Source organism: Mustela erminea, chromosome 8, assembly GCF_009829155.1.
Source record: "Mustela erminea isolate mMusErm1 chromosome 8, mMusErm1.Pri, whole genome shotgun sequence".
Classification (NCBI taxonomy): domain Eukaryota; kingdom Metazoa; phylum Chordata; class Mammalia; order Carnivora; family Mustelidae; genus Mustela; species Mustela erminea.
In genome coordinates, this window is record NC_045621.1 from 24331211 (window position 1) to 24356005 (window position 24795).

Sequence of the window (24795 nt, forward strand, 5' to 3'; positions counted from 1 at the left end):
ATGCTATCACTTATCTCTCAAATTTTATATATATATATATATATATATATATATATATATATATATGCTGGTGAATAGTCTAATACATATATATATATTAGACTGGTGAATAGGACAGAGCCACACACTTGATTCTGGGTGTATTTTGGTCTGTTAGAAGAAGCTGCCTCCCAAAATTTTAAAGAAAGAAAAATGTATATATACAAAAGTAAGGGTAAACACGATGAAGGGATGGAATATGATTGTAAAGGAAAATTAAAAATGATTCTAAAAAAGGAATTGATAAGAAGTTGGTTGAAAAAAACAAAAAAACAAAAAAAAAAAGAAAAGAAAAAGGAGAGAATGTGATCAGGCTGGAGACTAGGACAAAGTCATGTGTGAGATTTAGGATATATTTTGATCTGTTAGAAGAAACTGTATCCCAAAATTTTAAAGAAAGAAAAACCTATATGTATAGAAAAAATAAGGCTAAATACAATGAAGGGATAGAATATAAGTGTAACATTGAAAATTTTTAAAAAGATTTTTAAAAAGGTATTAATAAGATAAAATGGTTAAAAAAACATTAAAAAAAGAAAGAGGAAAATAAAAAAAATAGAATAAGAAAGCAAATTAAATTTAAAAAATTTAACTTTGAATGAATAAAGAATCACAGGGAAAATGCCATGAATTCCGTATGCTGTATTCCTGTATATCTGAAGTTTTGCAGTCTCATTGACCAGTGAACTTGATCTTGGCTGGATGTTCTTGTTGAACTTCTGGGGGAGGGGACTATTGCATTGATTCTCATATGTCTTTGCCCAAGGCAAAATTGCACCACCCTTGCCAGGGTCCAGACTAAGCAATCTGCTTGGGTTTGCTCTCGGTAGCTTTTGTTCCCTGAGTGCTTTCCATATAGCTTTGGACGACAGGAATGAAAATGGCGGCTTCCCAATCTCTGGTACTGGAAGAGCTGAGAGCTTGGGGGTTCCACTCCTCAGTGTGTCTTCAGAGAAAAGCAGTCAATCATGCCCATCTCCCTGGTCTCTGGCTGCACTCCATGCTAACCCAGCCTGTGACTGAACTTTTCTATCTCTGGCACATGGCCCCATTTGGAGTCTCTAAACCTAGAAGATTCCTGCAGCATGCTCCTGCACTGCTCCTCTGGGAGGAGATAGGATGATGTATCCTTGGATCTGCCACTTGTGGAATCCTTACTCAAAGAGTAATGGCCCGACTGTGCCTTGGATCATGGCTTAAGGTAACCCTGAGCTGAGAGTCCACTCCTCAGCTCTATCTCTGCAGCTAGCCTCCCTGCTCTGATACCTGGGAGCTTGGCCACACACAGACACCCCTGGTCTTTCTTTGACCCTGAGGGTCCTGAGATTACACTGTCCCCAGGAGGGCTCCACCCACTGCTTAGCCTCTGGAGCAATGTCCCTCAGTGAGGCAGAATTCTAAAAGTTCTGATTTTGTGCTCTGCTGCTCTACCACTTGCTGGGAGCAGTCCCCTCCCCCCACAGTCTATCTTCCCGTGTGTCTCCTGGGATTCACGTTTTTGCACATCCTACATTCCAGACAGTGGTCACTTTTCTGTTCCTAGAATTGCTGCCCTTCTCTTTGATCTCCTGTTTTGATAATGTAAGAGTTCAGAATTGTTTGATAACTATCTAGCTGAACTCCTGGGACCTGATGATATTAGGTCTCCTACTCTTCCACCATCTTGCTCCTCCTCTCTCTGTTACTTATTTTTATTAATTACGTTCTTTTAGCAGTCAGACTTCAGACTCAGAAAATCTAGGAGCTGGAGATCAGAGTGATGATACTGCCTTTTTTTTTTTTTTTAACCCAAACCCTAAACCAACACATTTTACATGTGGTTTAGATGAGAAAAGAGAATTTAGAAAAGCAAATTAATTCTGACTAGTTTAAGTGGCTATTTAGGTCTCTAAATTACACAAAATAGTGTATGTAGTTGGAGGAATATGGGCTTTGCAATCGTTCAAATTGGATTTGAATCTATGTTTGTCACTCCTTGCTGCGTAAATGTGGGCAATTTACTTAACCTCTTGGTGTCTCTGTCTCTTCATTCTTAAAAACGGGGTAATAGTATTTATGATAATATTTTTGTAATAAATAAATTACATCACTTAATATATGAGACTCATGGGGCACCTGGCATATGGTAAACAAAAGTGAAGGAGACCGAGGAATATTGGCAGCAGAATGACAGGAAGACCTGAAGTCTTAAAACCACCACCAAGACTCCAGTAGGAGATCTTGGTCCCAGAAATGTCTCAAATAAGTCCTACAGAGCAAACAAGCCTTTTTAAAGAATGCTAACCACAGGAAAGATATTCTAATCTTTTTTTTTTTTTTTAATGAATGACTTAAGGTAACAGTGTTATAATGGCCCTTTTTGTTAATAAAATTCTTCAAGACACAAATTACTTAGGTCAAAGTACTCCAACCCTCACCTAACAGCTGCTTCCCTAATCATAGGCAAATTTCTCTAAGCAGAATCACTTGGCACTCAAACCAAACTCACCAGAAAGTCTTGGGGAAAAACAAACAAACAAACAAACAAACAAACAAAAAGAGGTGACTAGGCACACCCATGGAGTTCTGTTACTGTGGGTCTGAAGTACATTTCCAACCATTCCCAGGTGATGTTGGGTCCAGGACCACACTTTGAGAACTACTATATGAGGAAAGTTTTCTTAGATGCTTTCAAATGTAATGTAAAATATCAAGTAATATAAAATGAATGGAAACATTTATTTACATAAAAAATTAAATGGTTAAAGAGCATGTATATAGTTAAGGTAATCACTGTCTCTTTTCTCTATCCCCTCACGGAAAAACAATTCAGCTGAGACCTCTTCAGAAGTTGGATCCTCCCAGAAGTAGGATCACACCAAGACTCTAATCTGCATACTGCATTAAATCTTTCAATTAACTTTTATGTAACAGAAAATCACCTGTTGTTGGTTAAAATGTGTCCCCCCAAAAAGATATGTTTGAGTCCTCACCTGCAATACTTTTTGAATGGTACTGGATTGTAAGTAGAGTCTTTGCATATGTAAGTGTTTAAGATAAGATCATACTGTAGTAGGGAGGGGGTGTCCTTGTAATAAGATGGAAGCATGGATGGCAATGCCATGTGAACATGGAGTCAGAGTTTGGAACACTGCTTCTGCAAGCCAAGAACTCTCAAGGATTTCCAGCCATCACCATAAACTGAGAGGGAGGCATAGATAGAATGTATTCTTCATCAGAGTCCTCAAAAGGAGCCAGTGCTGCTGATACTTATCTCAGACCTCTAGCCTCTAGAACTGTGAGAGAATAAATTTCTTTAATTTTATGCCACCCCATGTGGTACTTTGTTATAGCAGCTCTAGGAAACTAATACAGCCTTCTGTAGCCTTCTACACCGGGACCTACAAGATTTTCAGTCTACCTCTTAAATTTGCTGCAGATCTCAATATTTTTGTATTGTGCTTTTCTCTCCAACTCATTTTATTTTTTCATCCTTAGGAGGGCAGCACTAAGGGAAGGATGCTAGAAGAAGGTAGGGCAAGTGTCATCATCTCAGCCTGAAGTCATTAGAACTCAAGAAAGTTGCACCACTATAGAAGTCCTCTTCTGATCATTTCCCTCTGGCTCTGCATCGGATTTCTCCAGGTCAGGGTCCTCTTTTAATTATCCTGCACCCTTATTTTCAACATCCTGGCTAGATTCCTTATTCCTTATTTCTGGCTCTGATTTTTGGCTTTCCTCCTGGCTTCTCTTGCCCCTTACTCTGGGCTCTGACACCCTTTGCAGTGTCTGGCAGCTGGACCTGCTAAAACTTTCCACTTTACCTTCCATTTTGTCTCTTGCCCCTTGGATATATCCAGTTCATCCCGGTCTATTCCTGAGTCCACTCTTAACAATGTTAACAATCTCCTCCTTGTGTTTTCATTGCAAAGTCTACTCCCCTTTGTGTTTTCAGTCTAAGATCTTTTACATCATTCTCCACTATTTTTCTTCCTTTCTCCATAACCCCTTACTTCCAAGGCCTTGCTAGATTGACTCTTCCTATTACTTCCTATTTCTATTTTCAGGCTGTGGTTCCACTGCCTCCGCTCAGTAATCTCCGTACATTTGCCCTTTCCTCTTTCTTGTCATGTCTTCTGTCTTCAGGACATCATCCCATATTCATCATTGTCTTTAATACTTGTTCCACTTTGTTGTTCCTTTCACTGTTGCCTGACACAGTGAGTCTCAACACTGTCTTGTTTACAGTAACTAGGTTTCCTGTAAATGCCCAACTTAAATGTTTTCCACACAAACTACACAAGGCTGGTGGTTTTACATGCAGAGTTTTGTTTTATTAATGCAGGAAAATTTAGATAGTTTGTCAAGGAAAAGGTATTTCTACAGACAACTTTGGTTCATTTGATGCTGCCTGTTCTACCCAGTCTCTGTTCTACTTAATCACTGTGATAGACATATTGTGACAAAAGCTCATTTTCATCAAAAGAAATCCCCAGAGGGTTTGCTGCTTTGATGAAATGGAATAATTAAATACAGTCTAAAGGAGGGTGGTTGGAAATATATATAATAAAAATTTAGTCAGTTTTCATGCTACTGGGAACATTTTTTAAACCCTCACTTCTAAATGGCGCTTAGACAGAACTCCATGTGAAAGCTTTTTCTCCTTCTAGATAAAAAAAAAAGCTGGTTTCTTTAGCAATTCAATCTAGAACAAAGAAATCAAAAATACTATGTACTAAAAAAAATCCACAGCAGAAATTATGTAGATGCAAGGCAAACTAACATTAATAAATGAAGCTAATTAGACTTGATTTGCATATTTAACTCATCTTAATTACACATGGATTCAGCAAACATTTTAAAAGCTGCAATCAATCTTTCACAGACATGGTTAGTTATTTATATGAAATAACAAAAACCAGGATCCTTGTTAATGATTATTCTGTTTCCAGTTTTTATGCCAGTGAGATTGTTTCAGTAATAATAATAGAGTATGCTTTTCTTTAACAATTTGTAAACCTATAAGGTTAAATTTCTTTGCTTTCACAAAGTTATTAAAAAATTTGTAGCAAATCTGAACGTTATATAAATTGTTATATTAAATATTTGACCCTGTTCAATTAAGAAAAGGACTTTTATAAAATTCTTGGACATTAATTTTTAAACTTGATAATTAAGGTAGTAGCTATAATAGAAACATATACATCTAGCTGGTAATGAGTAGGATATTTTTCTCACAGATGGTATAAACTTTAATTCTGCTCATCTTTGGACAGAGTTTGCTTTGTCTTTGATAGCAATTTTCTTTGCTCATAAAATTTGAAATAAAAATGCAGAGAATACAATTATACAATATAATTCTCTTTAACTTCCGTAAGTTTTATTTAGGTCAATTTTCTTAAATATTTTAGGTATTTTACTTTAAGTAATTATTTTCTAGAAATATATACAAGAATACAGCTATGAGGAGACAGTGCTTCTGTATTGTGACATGAGGGTCTAGCAGCGCTGATGAGGTTCCTGAGTGGAGATGGTGCTATGGTCAGGAAACAATGTACATAAAACCTTTTTCTATGCAACTGTCAAATGGGGGTGAAATTCAATGATTAGGGAGGGCTCCACTTCCTAGAGTTCTTCTCCATGAGGATTCTTTCATAAAATAAAAAATTGTGAAAGGTTAACCCTTTCATCCTGAAAAGGTGGAGATCAAGTGGTGAAGGAAAGAAAAGTTGGTGAAGGGCAAACTTATCAAACTTGCTTAGTAACTTGCCAGAAAATGGCCCATGTGTGTCTATATGTGTATACTATTTCAAAAATATTTATTGCATAGCTTTTACAAGCCAACTCATCTCTGCAGTTAACATTATGAAATGATGAATATAATAGATGTCATCTCTGCTATAACAGAACTTGTAATCTGCATATTGTTATTATGTAATAATTATCATTTACTGAGAGTTGGCCATGTCCCAGGCAGCAATATAAGCATTTTACACGAATTAACTTCAATCCTCCCAATGACACTCTCATGTAGATACTCATATTATTTCTATTTTACAGATGAAAAACTGAGACTTGCAGTTTTTCATTCCAAGGACATATTAAGTGGCAAAGCCCAAATTCACATCCAAGCAGTGTCACTCCAATCCCTGTGCTCTTAACCATTACATTATATATATGCATAATATTCATTTGTTTAGATGTGTGCTCAAATATGGCATACAATTCAACTTTTCATTTTGAAATTGTATATTAGCCCAAAGTACATTGATATAATATATATAAATTCTATATGTAAAACAATAAATACTATAAAATAATATCACAGCAACCAGCTAATGCCCCAATATCTATTGTACTCCTAGGATATTCTATGAATATTGGAATCAAGATATCTTTGGCCTTTTGGTTTGGACTGAATTGTGTCCTTTCAAATTTATATGTTGAAGTCCTAACTCTAGTACTTTGAAATGTGACTGTATTGGGAAATTGGGTCTTTAAAGAGGTGACTAAGGTTAAATGAGGTCATTGGGATGGGCCCTATTCCAATCTGACTCATGGTCTTATAAGAAGAGCAGATTAGATCACAGACACATGCAGAGGTAAGACCATGTGAAGATACAGGGAGAAAAGGCCTTCTACAAGTTGAGGCAGGGCCTTAGAAAGAAACTAACCCTGCCAATACCTTGATCTTGTATTCTAGCCTCCAAAACAGTGAGATATCATTTTTTTATATACTTTTTTGTTGTTTAAGGCACCAGTCTCTGGTACTTTGTTATGGTGGCCCTAGCCAACTAAAACACCCTTAGTCCTCTCTATAGTGTCAACAGATGAGATCACCAGTCAATATCTGAAACCAAAAAAAAATATTTATCATATACTTCTGTGAAGAAGAGTTATACTAATTGAGCAGACCCAATTGCTGATTTTATATCCAGTTTTTGTGGAGAGTTTATTTTGGAAAGTTAATTATAGAGGTAGGAGTGGATTAGGTCAGTCTTAGAAGAGTTGTTTGTGTTGATTATTAAGACTTAATTTTTGTCTGTTATTGAGGTGGAAGAAGGTTAATATGAGCTTTAGGTACATGTGCACTATAGTGAATCTTTGGCCAGTTGGCTGAATTTCAAATCATGAATCTGATGCTATTTGGCTTTTCAAGAAGTGTTCACAGAAGTTAGTTGTCATTGATTAATTAGATAGTTTCAAAACCAGTTCTGGTTGTTTACTTGTAAGCAGGGCTATAGAACTGTTACTAATTGATTGGACAAGTTTACAACTAGTTCTAGAGTTTGTTACCATGACAATGAATCTTTTCCTAGGCAAGTGGTGATTTTCTTTTTAATTCTCAGTGGCCAACAAAATATAAATAGAACAAGAAATAGAAAAGACTACAAATTAACTTACAATTAGTAATATCTCTTATTTGTGTAGGCATCATGCTACTTCTTTACACAAATTTCTCCAACTATAAATGGGAATTTAAATATTGCCAGTTTCACAGGGTACAGATGAAAAGAGTTACTGTATATAAAATACTAAGTGTTGTATTTATATAAATGAGAAATATGACAATCACTTTCCAATGAGCTGAATTTTAAACCCCGCAATTTTATTCTAGTATCACATTTTTTATCACTACAATATGCATCCTCTCTTATAAAATGCTCAATAGTGTGATTTCTTTTACCCAAGAATTGAGTAGATAACATGACACAGTAAAGAAAAGTGAATGTATGTGCACAAACTATCCCAGGAGATACACAAAAGACTAAACTATTACAGTGGTTGCATTTGGGATGGTCTGAAATAGGAGACTAACTTTTCATTAGATAGTCTCCTATACTATAAGTTTTCAACCATATTCCTATATCTCTTTTCTCCAATAAAATAATGTTAATAAAAAAAATGTTGGGATATTTTTAGTTAGAAGGGCATGAGGGAACTTTCTGAAGTGATAGGAATGATCTATATCTTAATCTAAATGGCAGACACAGATACATACACAGATAAAAATTCTATCTATGTATGATAAAAATTCATTGAGTTAAGCCCCCAGGATTTGTGCATTTTCCTGTGCCTAAGTTATATGTTGTATGCCACTAAAGACATTTTAACACATTAAAAAGACATTTTAAAAAATAGCTTTATTAAAAACAAGAGCAAAAACTATGAGTTGGGGAGGCTTACTTTATATTTTTTATTGTTGGATTTTTTTTCCCCCAAAAGAATATTGAATCCATTGGTCAAATAATTAAGTTCTTATAAGGAGAAAATAAGTTAGTGAATATTAGTTCTTTAATGATTTTAGTGATGGTATTTTTGGCTACTTGGTTTATGACTATTTGTGATTTTATGTTTTATGATTATTTTATGATTTTACAGTAGAACTAATTTTTAAGAGTTTTTAAGCTCTTCTTTTGTCTTGAGTATTAGGCTTCTAACAAGTATTATTTTAATATTTTTTCAGCTTTTCACATGTCACTATTAATAGTAAAAAGTTTTTAGTAAGATTAATCTTCCTGCATAGGGTTTATGTCAGTCAAGTAAGGCTAGGTTGTGTACAGTAACATACAATCTCCAAAACACAGCACTATTTATATGTCACTCTGGGTCTGTGTCCTCCATGGGTTGGAAGGGGAGGTTCTGCTCACTGACTCCCCTAGGATCGAGAGTGATCTAAATGTTCTGGTGCTAGACAGGTGGAGTTGGAGAGAACAGGAGAGGAGTATTACATGTCATTTTCACTCACTACTCTTGGGCCAGATATCATTACGTGTCACCACACAACCATGGGGGACGGCAGGGTTGAGGGGAGCAAAATGTGCACATCTAAAGAAAGGAAAAACTTTGGGAGAATTTGGCAAATGGCATTGAAATCTGCCTCTACCTTTCTCCCTTCAAATTCTTGCACATTGAGGGATAGATGACTTTGTAATTACAACAAAGAGGAGTTACTGTCTTGCCTTTGGCACTCTTTCCATGATGGATTAGTGCTTCTGTTTTCTCATACCTAGAATGGGTACCCATGTCATTGTATTGTGAGGATTAAATGTAATAAAATGAATTGTGAGGATTAAATGTAATAATAATGCACTTAGCACAAGGCTTTAGTCATGTAATAAACACCCAGTAAATGTAAAGCTGTCTCCTTCCCCCTGGAGTCAACAACTATATCCATGTACTTGTTTAGAGACAATGACAGAGTCAATGGGTAAATATGCGACTGGTTTAGAACCATGTTGTGAAAAAGGAGTTGAGAGGCATAAGACTGTGCACGTTACATGACATGACTAATCAAAACGAAAGTAAATATTGTGAAGAAGAGCCAGCTGTTTATCAAAATGAGATATCTGGTGAGGGTAGTTTTTGTTTTTGTTTTTCCAATTTTCAGTTGTGATCACTCTGTAACTGTTTACTTTTTTACTCAACAACTGTTTATTAAATCCTACCACAGCTGTCTTGGGCCTTGGGGATAATAAGACTGGTGACAGGATAAGTAAGTTTCAAACAAGTTTCTCTTGTGGAACTATATTCCAGTAGGAAAAAACTAATAATAAGTAAGGAAGTAAATTCTTAAATGATTTTAGTTCATGATGAATGATACGAAAAAAATAAAACAGGGTGGTATATTTGCTGGGTACCAACACTTACAGGAAGTCCAGGTAAGCCCCAGAGTTCAGGAGCTTAACACATTGGAAGCTTAGTTCTCACTGATGGGATGTCCAGTTAGAAAGTCCTGATTGGTGGCTTTTCTCTTTATGGTAGTTCAGAAACTCAGACTAGTTTCATTTGTGTTTTTGCATCTTCCAGAACATTTCTGTGTACAGTCTGCAAGCAGACAAAAATAAAGACCTTAAAGGATTGTGTGGGGTATTTTAAGGGTCAGGCCTAAATGCAACTTTTTTTCATGGTTGCACACATCACACTGGACAGAACTCAGTCACATGGTTAACACCTGACCTCAAGTCTGGCTGAGTGCCCAAGAGAAAAAGGAAAGGGATTTCAAAAGTTTCTGCCACTGTAGGAGAGGACTCAGGAGAGGAGGCAGGAATATTAGATATCAGACATCAATGAAAATGTTTATGAGTTGAAAGAAGAATGGGAAGAAGGACAAGGACGTGCATTTAGCTACATGAGAACATCCAAGGTAGAGAAAACAGGTGGCTCCAAGGCAGGAACATCCTAGGCCTGTTAGAAGAAGGCTAATGGGACTATGTTGTTTTTGTGTCTATCTTTAGTTATTTATTTATCCTGACAGGAAACAGGAGATTTCTGGATCAGTGATCAGACTGTTTATTTACTCACTGAGCAGCTTATGTTGATTTTCCATTTCTGCATTCCCCATGGAGAGATGCTGCAAGAGCCAGGTGTACCCCACAAGTACAATGGAGTCATTTATCATAGAAAGGAACCCCCAAATTATGAAAGTCAGAGCCTTTGTGCCCCCTCCAAGGAGACAAGGTGACAGGGAGAGAGGAAGGAGAGAACCTTTGTTGGAAATGTAAACAGATCCTCTCTGGGAAGAGAAAAGCCTCTAAGCTTGCAAGGCCTGAAATATAAAGGAATACCTCAGAGGGAGATGCACCTAAATCTCTTCACAGATTTGTCTTTAGGTTTGGATTGCTATTCAATCATCCTTTAAACCAGGTGTGGTGCTTTTTGCTCAGAAAGCCCTGACCATACAGAAACATGAAAATATTCATGAAACACAGTGTATAAGAAGCAAGAATGGTAAAGGATGAGGTGAGTTAGGCAGACAGGAGCCAAATAATATGGAGCCTTTGAAACAAGGTAAAGAGTTTGGAATTTATTCTGAGTATGATGGTAATTGTTCAGGTGACTCTTACCAGGAGCATGGAGTGATCTGATGCAGGTTTTATTGATCACTCCACTGTGAGCAGGAGATGAGGAGTTGGTGGAGAGTAGGAGTAAGGAGACCAGTAAGGATGCTCCTGCTGTCTTTGGGCTCACTATGATAGCTGAAATCCTGCACAGAGTAGTAATGGTAAAAAGGGACAGAGGTGGGCAGAGTAGGGCTTTATGTTGAAGAAAAGGCTGATGCGCTGGATGAGGGATATATGGGGGTTGGGGTAGAAGGAGAAGTATTCTAATTCTCATGTTTGTGATTGGCTAAGGTTTTTGCTTTTTTGTTTCTTTGAGCAAGTGTTAGTGCCATTTATTTAGAGGAAAAGACTCAGCAAGAATGAAGACAGGCAGTTGAGAAGCAGCAAGTCAAAATGTCTGCATCAGAAAGGATGAATACCCAACTTTTGTATCAACATGGATGGGACTGGAAGACATGATGCTGAGTGAAATAAGTCAAGCAGAGAGAGTCAATTATCATATGGTTTCACTTATTTGTGGAGCACAAGAAATAACACGGAGGACATGGGGAGATGGAGAGGAGAAGGGAGTTGAGGGAAATTGGGGGGGAAATGAACCATGAGAGACTATGGACTCTGAAAAACAATCTGAGGGTTTTGAAGGGGCGGGGGTGGGAAGTTGGGTGAACCTGGTGGTGGGTATTATGGAGGGCACGGATTGCATGGAACACTGGGTGTGGTGCATAAACAATAAATTCTGGTACACTGAATAGAAATTTTTAAAAAAATGATTTTGCATATTATATCTCACATTCAGTATCACCAGCAGGAAACAGATGACACATGAAGTAAACTCAAGTTGAATGTTTACAGAAGTGTGAATGGGGTTAAGGGAACAAAGACAGTTCCCAAGGGCTATAGCCATGGGAGAGGGCCCACATAACATGAGCAATGGAATTAGGTAGAAAACAGGACCACTGACAAAATCACAGTTGAACAGGAAGGGAGCTAAAGTGGCCATTTTTCTGCCCTCTATATCTTTCTGCTCTTTCATATCCTGCTGGTGCTTCCCTCCGGCTGGAAGTCATCAGCATTTCCATGGTTTATGTTGCAGGTTAAGAGCTGATATTTGTTAAACTCTCACTTTGTGCTAGGCAGTCCACGAACATAATGTCCAATGAGGTAATGATATTTAACCTCTAGGTTTGTTTTGAGAATTAAATGAGGCAACAGAAGCACAGTGAAGGGAAGCAATTTGTTTAAGGTCTTACAGCTATCAGATAGCAGATCCAAGAATTAAGTCCCAGACATGTCTGTCCCCAGGGCCAGTGATAGCTAAAATCACTGCCCATAGCTTTTCTGAGAGAAATGAATATTGGAGCAATGACATGTTGGGTCACATGGGTTTTTTTTTCTTATAAGACTCTTCCCTTTTTTATATCTCTTTTTTCCACTTCTTTGAAAGAAAACAATTCTGACAAGAATTCATCAAAGAAGATATTCCAAATTTTAACATCCCGGTTTGGGTATTGCTTTTGATTAAGGCTGTTTGCAGACTAGAATATTAGTAACCCACATATTCCCTATACCACAAAAAGTGTAGACACACTTTTATCTTGGGAACAAAGCTGGATAGAAAAGCTTTTTTTTTTTTTTTTAACTTTTCTTAATTCATGAAACATTTATCTTCAAGTCAGGTTTTGTTATAGCAGCACAAATGTGGTCCGTCAGCATTTCCATTATAACCCCATATTTCCAGGGCTTTACAAGAGTGCCTTAGAGATTCCACTTTGAATTAAAACTTGGCATTCAGGATTTGAATCAGAAAACTCCATTTTCCTTAACAATTAATCAAAGAGTTTAGAGATTTCTCACTTTAGAAGAGCACCAAGTGTAAAACTTTTATAATGCAAAAAACATTTTGCTAATTTAAATATTTATCTTTTAAATATTAGCCCCCACTATGCAGGTATAATATTATATAACTATATATGATATTAATTCTCAAGGAAAATTAACCATAAAAATTACTAGGATAATATATGAAAGCTAATTATGGCATTTATATGGTGCCTTTTTGGCTTTGTAAGTAATTTATTTCTACTGTGGAAATGTAGAGGATTTGAAGTTCTCAGCATAATTGGATTAAAGTTATAGCAGCATCAAGATAGTGAACCAGAATAACATGAGCAGGGGAGAAGGATCCTGAAAGAGTGCCATGGTATTTCAACATATTTTTGTGAAATTTAAATTCCTGTGGGGAAATTTTGCATTCAGTGAAAAGGGATAAAGAGCATGTATTAATTATGTGAATAAATATCTGAAATTTAACTTGCTGAACATAATGGCAATAGTGAGGACTAAATAGAGCTTAGTTATTAAGCCTTTCCAGCTTTGCTTAGTTCAAACTATCCCATGAATGTCCTATAACTGTGATGAGACATGATGATGATACTCTTTCATATCTCATTTTGTAATCTTTGCTGTACTCTTTCCTCTATCCTTAAAGGTTTAGGACTAAGTAAATACCAGGTAGTGAATCAGAGTAGATGAAGCCTTTTAGTAACAGTACTCTCCTGATTTACATCTCTCCATCCACACTGACTTCCTTACTATTGCAGAAACACACAAGATAAACTCCCAGCTTTGAAACACTAGCTCTACCTATTCTTTCTTCCCGAAATGCTTTTCCTCCAGATAACTCCTTGGCTTGTTTCCATCCTTGTTCAAACCTTACTTTTTGAATGTAGTCAAACCGTATCATTCTACTTGATAATGTGGTTTGCCCTTAGCCCCTTAATCTCAAAACTCATGATATTCCTTACCCTGTTTGACTTTTCTTCTTTTCACAAGAACTTGTGACCTTCTAACACACTTTATATCTTTTAAAAATATTTTTATTTTAATAGATATTTTTATTTAATAGATATTTAATAGATATTTTTACAATATCTATTCCCACCTTCTCCCCTTATAAAGTAACGTTGATGAAGACACGGTTCTTTGTTTTATTCACTGACAGATCCTAAGCACCTAGAATTGTGCCTGACATAGATTAATTGCTCAAAAATATTTGTTGAATGAAGACATTGTTGAATTTTAAATCTGAATTTTAGCCCATAACAAGAATCTACAAACAATATTCCAGATATAACTCTCTACTTTGGTTCTTCTATAATATTTGTTTTATTTCCCTAAGGTAATTAAGAAAGCCCTTTGAAAATTGGTGTTAAAATGAAAACTCCCCACATTTAAATTCCTTGTGTAGGGCGCCTGGGTGGCTTAGTGGGTTAAGCCTCTGCTTTCAGCTCAGGTCATGATCCCAGGGCCCTGGGATCAAGTCCCGCATTGGGCTCTCTGCTCAGTGGGGAGCTTGCTTCTCCTCTTCTCTGTCTGTCTCTCTGCCTACTTGTGATCTCTCTGTCAAATAAATAAATAAAATCTTTTAAAAAATTCCTTGTGTAATGTGTTATGGGTCAAATTTGCTTGAAATAATTTAAACTTATGTTTTGAAATTTTTATAGTTAATTTTTAGTTATTATTTGGAAAAAATGACCTGAATGGGTAGATGTGAAGTAGTTTTCATAAAAGAAATGCTTAGTTTGTGTTAAAAATACTACTGTACATGTTTTATAACATTTTTATACATATATTGATAATGCCAGACTGAAAACTCAGGAATTAAAACATGATCTCATAATCTAAAACAAACTAACAAAAAACCACCTACAACCCCAGCAGTGATGGAAATGATGTGCTGAAAACAAGTACCCTCTTAAGGGCTTCACTACTTGGCCCCATGGCTTGAAAACTATACTAATTGCAAGATGGAGTCATTTAGCGAAACTTCACCACCAGCTCAATAGAATAAGAGTGAGGATACTAGAATTTCAGTGCCCAGACAAGCACTGAAGACACACTCACCAGCACAGCCTTGACTGATTCTGAAAGGTATCTGATAGCAAAAGCTAGCATTTTTTTAATCATGAGAATGTATTAACTTTATTACTTGACTAAAGCAATACTTTTTTGGGGGGACAGGAGTGGTAATAAGCAGTTTATTTGGTTGCTATTCCAGGAAGTAGAAGTAAAAAAGCAAAGAGTGAGCTAAAGAAGAGAGCAAACCCAATAAAGGATACATTCTTGATCCAGTTACCCTGTGGCCAACTGAGACTAAATACTTCAGAGGACCCTCTGATGAATAATTGTAGAACACACTGCCTTAGAAGCATTCCTTTAAAAAGCACTGTCCAGTAGGATTTTCTGATGATGGAAATGTTCTATATTACATCATCTGCTGTAATAGCCACTTGGAAGATGGCTAGTATGACTGAGGTATTGAGTTTTTTAAATCTTAATTAATTTAAATGTAGGTAGTCATATCTACGGCTGGGTAGTGACTACCTGATTGGACAACTCAGCTCTAAGGGATCAAAGTTTCAGGTATTAATCATTAATTTCCATCCCCCATTTGTCAAGGTATATGGGGGAATGGGTATTAACTCTGTCATACTTCCAGCCTAGCCTGCATGGAGGCTAAGATATCTGCCAGGGTTGGGGAGAAATCCCTGAAGAAGAAAAGTTGAGAGGAATATACTGCCCCAGTATAAGGAAAATTAGCATAATACTTTAAAACAAATAAAATTAATTGCCTTTTGATTTATTTCACATACTGAGTGAAAATGACTTGATTTTATTTCTGCTGTGTCTTCTTAGGGTAACTGTGAGCAGTCACTTTATGGTCACATGCATTCTATCAACGATGCCACCTTCACTCCTAGGGTGAGTTCAGTTCTCCAAATAAATTCTTTTAATATTTCATATACACAAATTAATTTTATTAAAACAGAGTCCCAGGGTAAAATGGTAAGTTAACTGGGTAAAGAGAACAAATTTAGGAATTAATTATGACAATGAAAAAATACATAGATACTTTGGATTTTAGAAATTTAAAAAACACACACAATATACAGTGGTAGGAACAACCACATTTTTAAAAGCTTCTTGTCTAATGTGGGCTTCGAGAAAGTAAGTGGGATATAAACTTATAAATATTAATGTAGAATCATAAAAATAATGAAAATTCTTGAAAGGAAACCCAAGAATAAAAAAGGCATCAAAGAAAAATACTTTCTTCAGGTTAAAACAGAGCAACCTTGATTTGACAGCTTTTCAATTTCTCACTGAAAGGTTTCAAATCTATCTTTCTTCAAATAAGCTTGATGACATAGCAGAAGTGTTTGTCCACAGCTTGAGGTATTCAGTTATCAGGATGATTTTACCAGCTATGAAGATTATTAAACACTGCTTTGAGTTGCTACTAAGCTAATTGAGGTTGTCTTTAAAAGGGTACAGATAGTACTCATGGAAGGATGATTTAAGTTTGTTCTTTCTCAGATGAAAGCTATTTGACTGATAGATGACCTCTCAAGTCCTTTCAAACTCTATGATTTAATTACAGCTAACATTTTAATTTGTCTCTAAATGCCCAGGAGATTGTGACTCTTAATTCCATACCCTCTTCTTTCCCAATTAGCTAAAAAAAATTAATCTGATAGATTACCTACCTCTAACTTCAAAATGACAGCATCGTCAAAATTCTGATACTATCATGCTGTTATTATTCTTTTAGACAGAAGAAAAATGTTCACTAAAATTTATTTCTTCTAAAGGAATGTTATTTGCTCCAACTAAAATTGTGCTGGTGCATTGTGAATGACACCTTGAACATTAGTGATGGGCTCAACTACAATTATATTTTAACAAATTCATCTTATTAAGGAATTTCCATTTAATTAACTCTATTGAGCCAATATATTATGGATTAGTAGTAGGTACCAAGTGAAATTCTATTTTTAGCAGAACATAGAGCCATTTAAGCACTGTGAACCCATATGATATAGGATATTTATGCTAAAAATCTATTAAATGGCTTATAGCTTCACATACCGTAAGAAAATTAAATGGAAGCTAAAATGAAATAAATTATTTTATGAGTCAAGCATTTTATTTTGGTAAGCCATAGCATAGCTAAAAAAGACATATCATTTAACATCCCAATAATAAAATTAATAAATATAAAATTAACCAAATTAAATCTGTTCATTTAGCAATCAAAGGAAACATACATTAAGTACACATAATTAAAAGGCAAGATGATGAATATGAGGTCCTTGTGTCCAGTATCAATGTGACTAACCTGTTTTTGTTTATACATTTTGTCCATACTAAAGGACTTATCCACACTATTCCAAATCAATATCCCCAAGCTTCATTAAATGCTTCCATTAACTCTTCTTTGCTGTAAATGTTTGATAACTATTAAGGAAATGATATTTTATGATGATGACTGATACTCATGGGTGAAATTTTTGGTTATATATGTCAGTTGTTTTGAAAACTGTTTCATTTCACATACTTTCCAAGGAACGTCAAGAGATTAGGAGGTAGCAGTGACTGAAAGAGCACAAAGACTTTTACTCAAGGACATGGCATTGGGACAGAGTTTACATTCAAACAAACTATCAAACAAAGCTGTTCTAATAAGTGCATTATAAAGTGCATATATAGCAGGCAGAAACTTGAATTATTTAGAACTAGACTTGCTAATATTTGATGCCTTTAGGAATATGACTTCAAGTTGCACCACTAGGTAAAAATGCATTTAGCTATTTATATAAACAATTTTAGGAAAATTCTACAATTTTAGATTTGTAAGCAGAAATCACAAACGTAAAATTCAGTGTTATCTATCTAGCAACCAAGAATCACAGAAACAAATATACAGCATATAATAGTTACATATGGTCCTTAAAAGCTATGTAAATTGAATTGTATTCTATGTTATATTATTAGGGTCTGATGTCTTTATTCTTAACCAATCTTCCTATTGGAAATAGATAGTTATTTAAAACTTTTTAAAGTAATCTGTTAATGAAACATTTTAAGGAATTATGAAAGTGTTATTACTAAGTCCATTTTATAATGCAAAAAAAAGAAAGAAAATTGACAGTAATTGCTAGGCACAGAAAATTCAATGTAAGTTAAAAACGAAACAAAACAAAACAAAACAACTATGTAAAAACACATAGCAAGAAAATGAGCAGGGTATCCCTATCAGAGTGTCTTCCACCTTCAGTTTTCCAGGAAGTAGTCTGATCTGAGTGGAAATTCCATGAGGCCTTCTAGTAGGTCTTGTTGCATCCCCCGAGAGGGATTTGAGAGATGGGAAGGGTAATGAGATCAGATTAAGAAACAAACATAACTGTCTGGGAATTAAAGCCTATGTAATAAGGGAAAACCTGTTGACTTAGGATGTCTATCAATAACAGGAACAAATATAACACATTCTGTATGGCAAAATGGCCATAAAATCAAAATGAAAAGGTCAAAAAGCCAAGTACTAATGAAACATAAAGGTATGGAAAAGGTTAAGTATCTTACCCTGAACCTTCTACTCTTAACATATCAGAGGTTATGATTCCAGGTTCTTTGATAAGGACTGCCCCAGGAAGTATGGTCTAAGTCAGTTTCAGTTTAAAGGTCATTAAGGAAAAATTGACTTTCAGAATTAAGTGAGGGATCATGGATCAGATGAGATATATTAAACTCAAAATACACCAGCATTCCACTGAAATCCTAAAACAGATTCACTGCTGGGAACAGATCTTACTGCCGAGAACCTCCCAGCCACTTTCCCTCATTCTTTGAAGACTAGAGTTCCTAAATTACTGTCTTTCCCTACATATGTGGCCAAGGCACCACTCTGACCACTACCTTCACTCCATTTTCTCCAACACCCCTTTTCTCCTCAGCTACATATTCCTAAAGTCGGACTCTGAACACCTTGTCATTAACTGTAAACACATCATGTTCAAAATCTCAATTCCAAGTATGCTTTTCTGAACATATCTGTTTGTCTTTCCAGGTCTTAAGTAAATCCAGTACAATTTTTCTCCCTCACTGAGAGATTTAATCAATTAAAATCTTACTCACCATCTTATCACCCCCTCTGCCTTCGCTTAGCATTTTACCCCAGCTTAGGTTCTTCAGTTATCATTTTATCAATTCCTTGCAAAGGACTTCAGTTCAATTTGACCTTATTTCCTCTACATAGCATACCTGGAAAATTTACATTCTTTATAGAAAAGATATAAAAATCCTGGAGATTTTAAAATACTGTACCATCAGACTGGTTGTTCTCTGTTTTTTGTTTTATTCGAATATAGTTGGCACAAAATGTTACATTAATTTCAGGTGAACAATTTAGTGATTTGAGAAGTTTATACATTATGCTATGTTCATCACAAATATAGCTACCATCTGTCCTATAACATTGCTATTAAAATATCATTGACTGGATTCCCGATGCTCTGGTTTTTATTTCTATGACTTACTTATTCCATAACTGGAGGCCTGTATCTCCCCCTCTCCTTCACTCATTTTGCCCAACCCTCCACCCACCTCCCCATGGCAACCATTAGTTTATTGTCTGTCTTTATAATTCTGCTTTTTGTTTGTTTACTCTTTTTTTTAAGTTCCATTTATAAGTGGAATCATATGGCATTTGGCTTTCCCCTAACTTATTTCACTTAGCAAAATCTCCTCCAGGTCCATCCATGTTGTCTCAAATGACATAATCTCATCCTTTTCATCCATTTGTCTATGGATGAACACTTAGGTTGCTTCCATGTCTTGGTTATTTTAAATAATGCCACAATAAACATAGAAGTGTATATATCTTTTTGAGTTAGTGTTTTGATTTTGCTTGGGTAAATAAAGGCACAGTGTTGGAATTATTGGATCATATAGAATTTCTAAACATTGCACAAGAGTTCTTTTTCTCCACATCCATGCCAACACTTACTATCACTTGTCTTTTTTTATTTTAGGCATTCTAATAGGTATAAGGTGTTATCTCACTATGGTTTTGATTTGCATTTCCATGATGATTAGTGATGTTGAGCATCTTTTCATGTATCTGTTGGCTGTCTGTATGTCTTCCTTGGAGAAATAGCTATTCAAGTGTTCTGCCCATTTTTAAAACAGATTGTTTGGGGTGTGTGTGTGTGTGTGTGTGTGTGTGTGTGTTGAATTGCAAGCATTCTTTATATGTTTTGGATAACCCCTTATTAGATATATCATTTGCAAATATTTTCTCAGATTCAGTAGGTTATCGTTTTTGTTTTGGTGATGGTTTCCTTTGCTGTGCAATAGCTTTTTATTTTCATATGGTCCTCATAGTTTATTTTTGCTTTTGTTTCCCTTGCTGTTTGTCTACTGATGGACACTTAGGTTGTTTCCATGTCTATTTTAAATAATGCCACAATAAACATAGAGGTGTGTATGTCTTTTTGATTTAGTATTTTGATTTTGCTTGGGTAGATAAATACACAGTTGTGGAATTATTGGGTCATATAGAATTTGTAAGCATTGCACAAGTGTGCAGTGAAACATGTTTATAGCTGATGTCAGAGAAATTCCTGCTATGCTCTCTTCTAACATTTTTATTGTTTCAGGTCTCTTGTTTAGGTCTTTAATCCATTTTGAATTTATTTTTGTGTATGGTATTAGAAAGTAGTCCAGTTTCCTTCTTTCACATGTAGCTGTCCAGTTTTCCCAGAACCATTTATTGAAAAGACTGTCTTTTCCCCACTGTGTATTCTTATCTCCCTTGTCTTAGATTAATTGACCATATAAATATCAGTTTATTTCTAGGGTCTCTATTCTATTCAGCCAAGTGTCAGTACCATACTGTTTGGATTACTATAGGTTTGTAGTATATCTTGAAATCTGGGATGTGATATCTTCAGTTTTTTTCTTCTTTCTCAGAATTTCTGTGGCTATTCAGTCTTTGGTCAATAAAACTTTTAGTATTATTTATTCTAGTTCTGTGAAAAATACTGTTGGTACCTTGATAGGGATTGCCTTGAATCTGTAGATTGCCTTGGGTATTATGGGCATATTATTAATATTCTTCTAATCCATGAGCATGAAATATCTTTCCATTTGTTTGTGTCTTCAATTTCTTTCACAGTGTTTTATAGTTTTAAGAGTACAGGTCTTTTATCTCTTTAATAAGTGTATGCCTAGGTATTTTATTCTTTTTGGTGCAATTATAAATGGTGTTTTATTTTGCTTTGTTTTTAATTTCTCTTTCTGTGACTTTCCTGTTAATGTATAAAAACACTATGGATTTCTGTGTATTAATTTTGTATCCTGACACTTTACTGAATTCATTTATTATTTCTAGTAGTTTTTGGTATCATCTTTAGGATTTTCTATGAAAAGTATCATGCTATCTTTAAATAGCGACAGTTTAGCTTCTTTACCAATGCAGTTTCCTCTTACTTCTTTTTTCTTGTCTGTTTGCTGTGGTTAGGACTTCTAATACTATGTTGAATAAAAGTGATGACAGTGGACATCTTTGTCTTGTTCTTGAGCTTAAAGGGCAAGCTCTCAGTTATTCACCATTAAGGATCATGTTAGCTGTGGGGTTTCTTATATATATGGTCTTCATTATATTGAGGTGTATTCCCTCAAATCTCATTTTGCTGAGAGCTTTTAATGATGAGTGAATGTTGAACCTTGTCAAATGCTTTTTCTGCATCTATTGAGATGATCATATGGTTTTTATTCTTCATTTTTTTCATGTTGTATATGACATTGATTGATTTGCCAATGCATTTTTAAAAGACTATTTATTTATTTATTTGACAGAGAAAGAGAGAGCACAAGCAAAAAGAGAATGGCAGGCAGAGGGACAGGGAGAAGCAGACTCTCCAATGAACAGAGAGCCCAACGAAGGGCTCAATTCCAGGACCCAGGGATCATGACCTGAGCCTAGGGCAGATACTTAACTGTCTGAGCCATCCAGGCATTCCTGATTTGCCAATTTTCAACCATCCTTTCATCCCAGGAATATATCCCACCTAATCATTTTGCGAATTTTTTGTTGAGGATTTTTGTGTGTATGTTCATCGGGTTTATTGGCCTGTACTTTTCTTTCTTTGAGATGTCTTTGTCTAATTTTGGAGTCAGGGTAATACCTCATAGAACAAATTTGAAAGCTATCCTTCATGTTCTATTTGTTTTTTAATAGCTTGGGAATAATAGATATTAACTCTTCTAATGTCTGGTAGTTCACACTTATAAATTCATCTGGTCCTGGACTTTAATTGTTTGATTACCAATTCAATTTTGTTACTTGCAATTAGTCTATTCAGATTTTCTATTTCTTCCTGGTTCCATTTTAGAAGATTATATGTTTCTAAGAATTTGTCCATTTTTTCTAGGTTGTCAAGTTTGTTGGCAAATAATTTTCCATTGTATTCTCATAATCCCTTATATTATGTGATATCAGCTGTTATTTCTCCTTGTTTTGATTTTGCTTTTGAGTGCTTTCTCTTTTCTTCTTGAGTCTGGCTAAGTTTTTGCCAGTTTTCTTTTTTTTTTTTTTTAATCTTTTCAAAGAACCGCTTTTGGTGCCACTGATATTTATCTATCTATCTATCTATCTATCTATCTATCTATCTATTATCTAGCTAGCTAGCTAGACAATACTTATTTCTATTTTGATCTTTATTATTTCCATTCACCTTGGGCTTTGTTCTTCTTTTTCTACTTTCTTCATGCATAACATTGGATTGTTTATTAGAGTTTTTCTGGTTTCTTGAAGTAGGCTTGTATTGCCATATACTTCCCTCTTAGAACTGCTTTCACTGTCTCCTAGAGATTTTAGACTGCTTTGTTTTCATTTTCATATGTCTCCATGTATTTTTTGATTCCTCCTTTATTGCTTTATGTACTCATTGGTTGTTAGTATCATGTTGCTTAGTCTCTACATGTTTGTGTTTTTTCAATATGTTTTGTTTTGATGTGTTTCTAGTTTTATACCATTGTGGTTGGGAAAGTTGCATGGTATTTCAGTTTTCTTAAATGTATTGAGGCTTGTTTTACAGCCCAATATGTGATCTATTCTGGAGAATGTTTCATGTGCACTTGAAATGAATGTATATTCTGTTATTTTTGGACAGAATGTTTTATATGTATTTGTTATGTCCATTCAGAGGCCAGTTTTCTTATTGATTTTCTGCCTGGGTGATCTATCCATTGATTTAGGTGGCATGTTCACGTTGCCTACTATTATTGTATTACCATCTTGTTCTCTCTTTATGTCTGTTAATATTTGTTTTATGTATTTAGGTGCTCCAATGTTGGGCACATAAATATTTGCAATTGTTATATACTTTTGTTGGATTGATCCTTTTATCTTTATGAAATGCCCTTTTTTGTCTCTTCTTACAGTCTTTTTTTTTTTTTAAGTCTATTTTGTCTGATATAAGTATTGCTACCCCAGCTTTTTTTGTTCCTTCGTACTTCCATTTGCTTGGTGAATGTTTTTCCACCCCTTCACTTTCAATCTGGATGCATCTTCAGGTCTGAGGTGACTCTCCAGTAAACAACTTATAGATGAGCCTTGTTTTTATATCCATTCTACCACTCTAATTTGATTGGAGCACTTAGGCCATTTATAATTACTTTTAAAAATATTTTACTTATTTATTTGTCAGAGACAGAGCACAAGCAGGTGAAGCAGCAGGCAGACCAGGCAGAGGGAGATGCACTCCCTGCTGAGCAAGGGGCCAGAAGTGGGACTTGATCCCAGGAACATGAGATTGTGACCTGGGCCAAAAACAGCTACTTTAACAAGTGAGCCACCCAGGTGTCCCTAGGACATTTATATTTAAGGTAATTGATGGGTATGTACTTATTGCCATTTAAAATTTGTTTCCTGATTGTTTTTGTAGTTTTTGTTTCTTTCTTCTTGTTGTGTTCTTTTTCTTTTTAAGCAATGAGTATGTATAGTGTTTTATTTGGCTTTCTTTCTCTTTATTTTTGGGGGTTTGTGGTTACCTTGAGGTTCATATGTAACATTCTAAGTAAATAGCAGTTCATATTAATTTGGAAATCATGTAAGCTCAAATACATCTTTAAAAAAACTCCCTTCCCCATTTTATGTATATGTGGTCATATTTTACATCTTTTTATTCATATTTTTCTTATGTCTCTAAGTATGGTCATTTATTTTCCACTTAAAGAAGTCCCTTTAACATTTCTTATAAGGCTGGTTTAGTGGTGATAAACTACTTTATCTTTTGTTTGTCTCAGAAATTCTATATCTTTCTTTCAAATCTGAATGATAACATTACTGGGTTAAGTATTCTTGTTTGTCCCTTCAATACTTTGAATATATCATGGCACTTCTCTCTAGCTTGCAAGGTTTCTGCTAAAAAATCAACTGATAGCCTTATAAGATTTTCCCTTGAAGATAATTTTTTGTTTCTCTCTTGATGCTTTTAGGATTCTTTATCTTTAACCTTTGATGTTTAAATCATTATGTGCTATGGTTTTGACATCATCTGGTTTGGAACTCTCCATACTTCTCAGACTTGGATGCCTATTTCCCTCCTTAGATTAAGGAAATTTTCATTTATTATTTCTTCAAATAAATTTTCCATACTTTTCTTTCTATCTTCTTCTGGGACCCCTATAATGTGTATGCTTGTTCACTTAATGTTGTGTAAGAGAACTCTTAATTTACCCTCATTTTTAAAAAAATTATTTTCTTTTTTTGCTGTTCTCAGCTTCTGTGCTTTTCATTACCTTGCCTTCCAGATCGCTTCCAGATCGCTTGCCTTCCAGATAGTTCTTCTGTATCCTCTAATCTACTGTTGATTCCCTCTACTGTGTTTTTTTTATTTTAGTTATTATATTCTTTGACTCTAACTGATTCTTTTTAATATTTTCTAACTCTTTATTGAAGGTCTCACTGAGTTCTTCCATTCTTTCCTCTAGCCCAGTGAGTATCTTTATGATCATTACTTTAAATTCTTTTTTTTCCATTTAATTTTATTTTATTTCTTTCAGTGTTTCAAAATTAATTGTTTATGCA

At 35.1% G+C, this 24795-nt stretch overlaps 1 protein-coding gene across 1 annotated transcript in view; it reads left to right on the plus strand.

The window, feature by feature from the left end:
- SPAG16 (sperm associated antigen 16) overlaps positions 1-24795 on the plus strand; it is a 1029828-nt gene that overhangs the window by 703015 nt on the left and 302018 nt on the right. The window contains exon 14 of the mRNA XM_032354709.1: positions 15558-15623. Coding sequence (XP_032210600.1) covers positions 15558-15623 — 66 coding nt within the window. The remainder of the gene's footprint in view (positions 1-15557; positions 15624-24795) is intronic.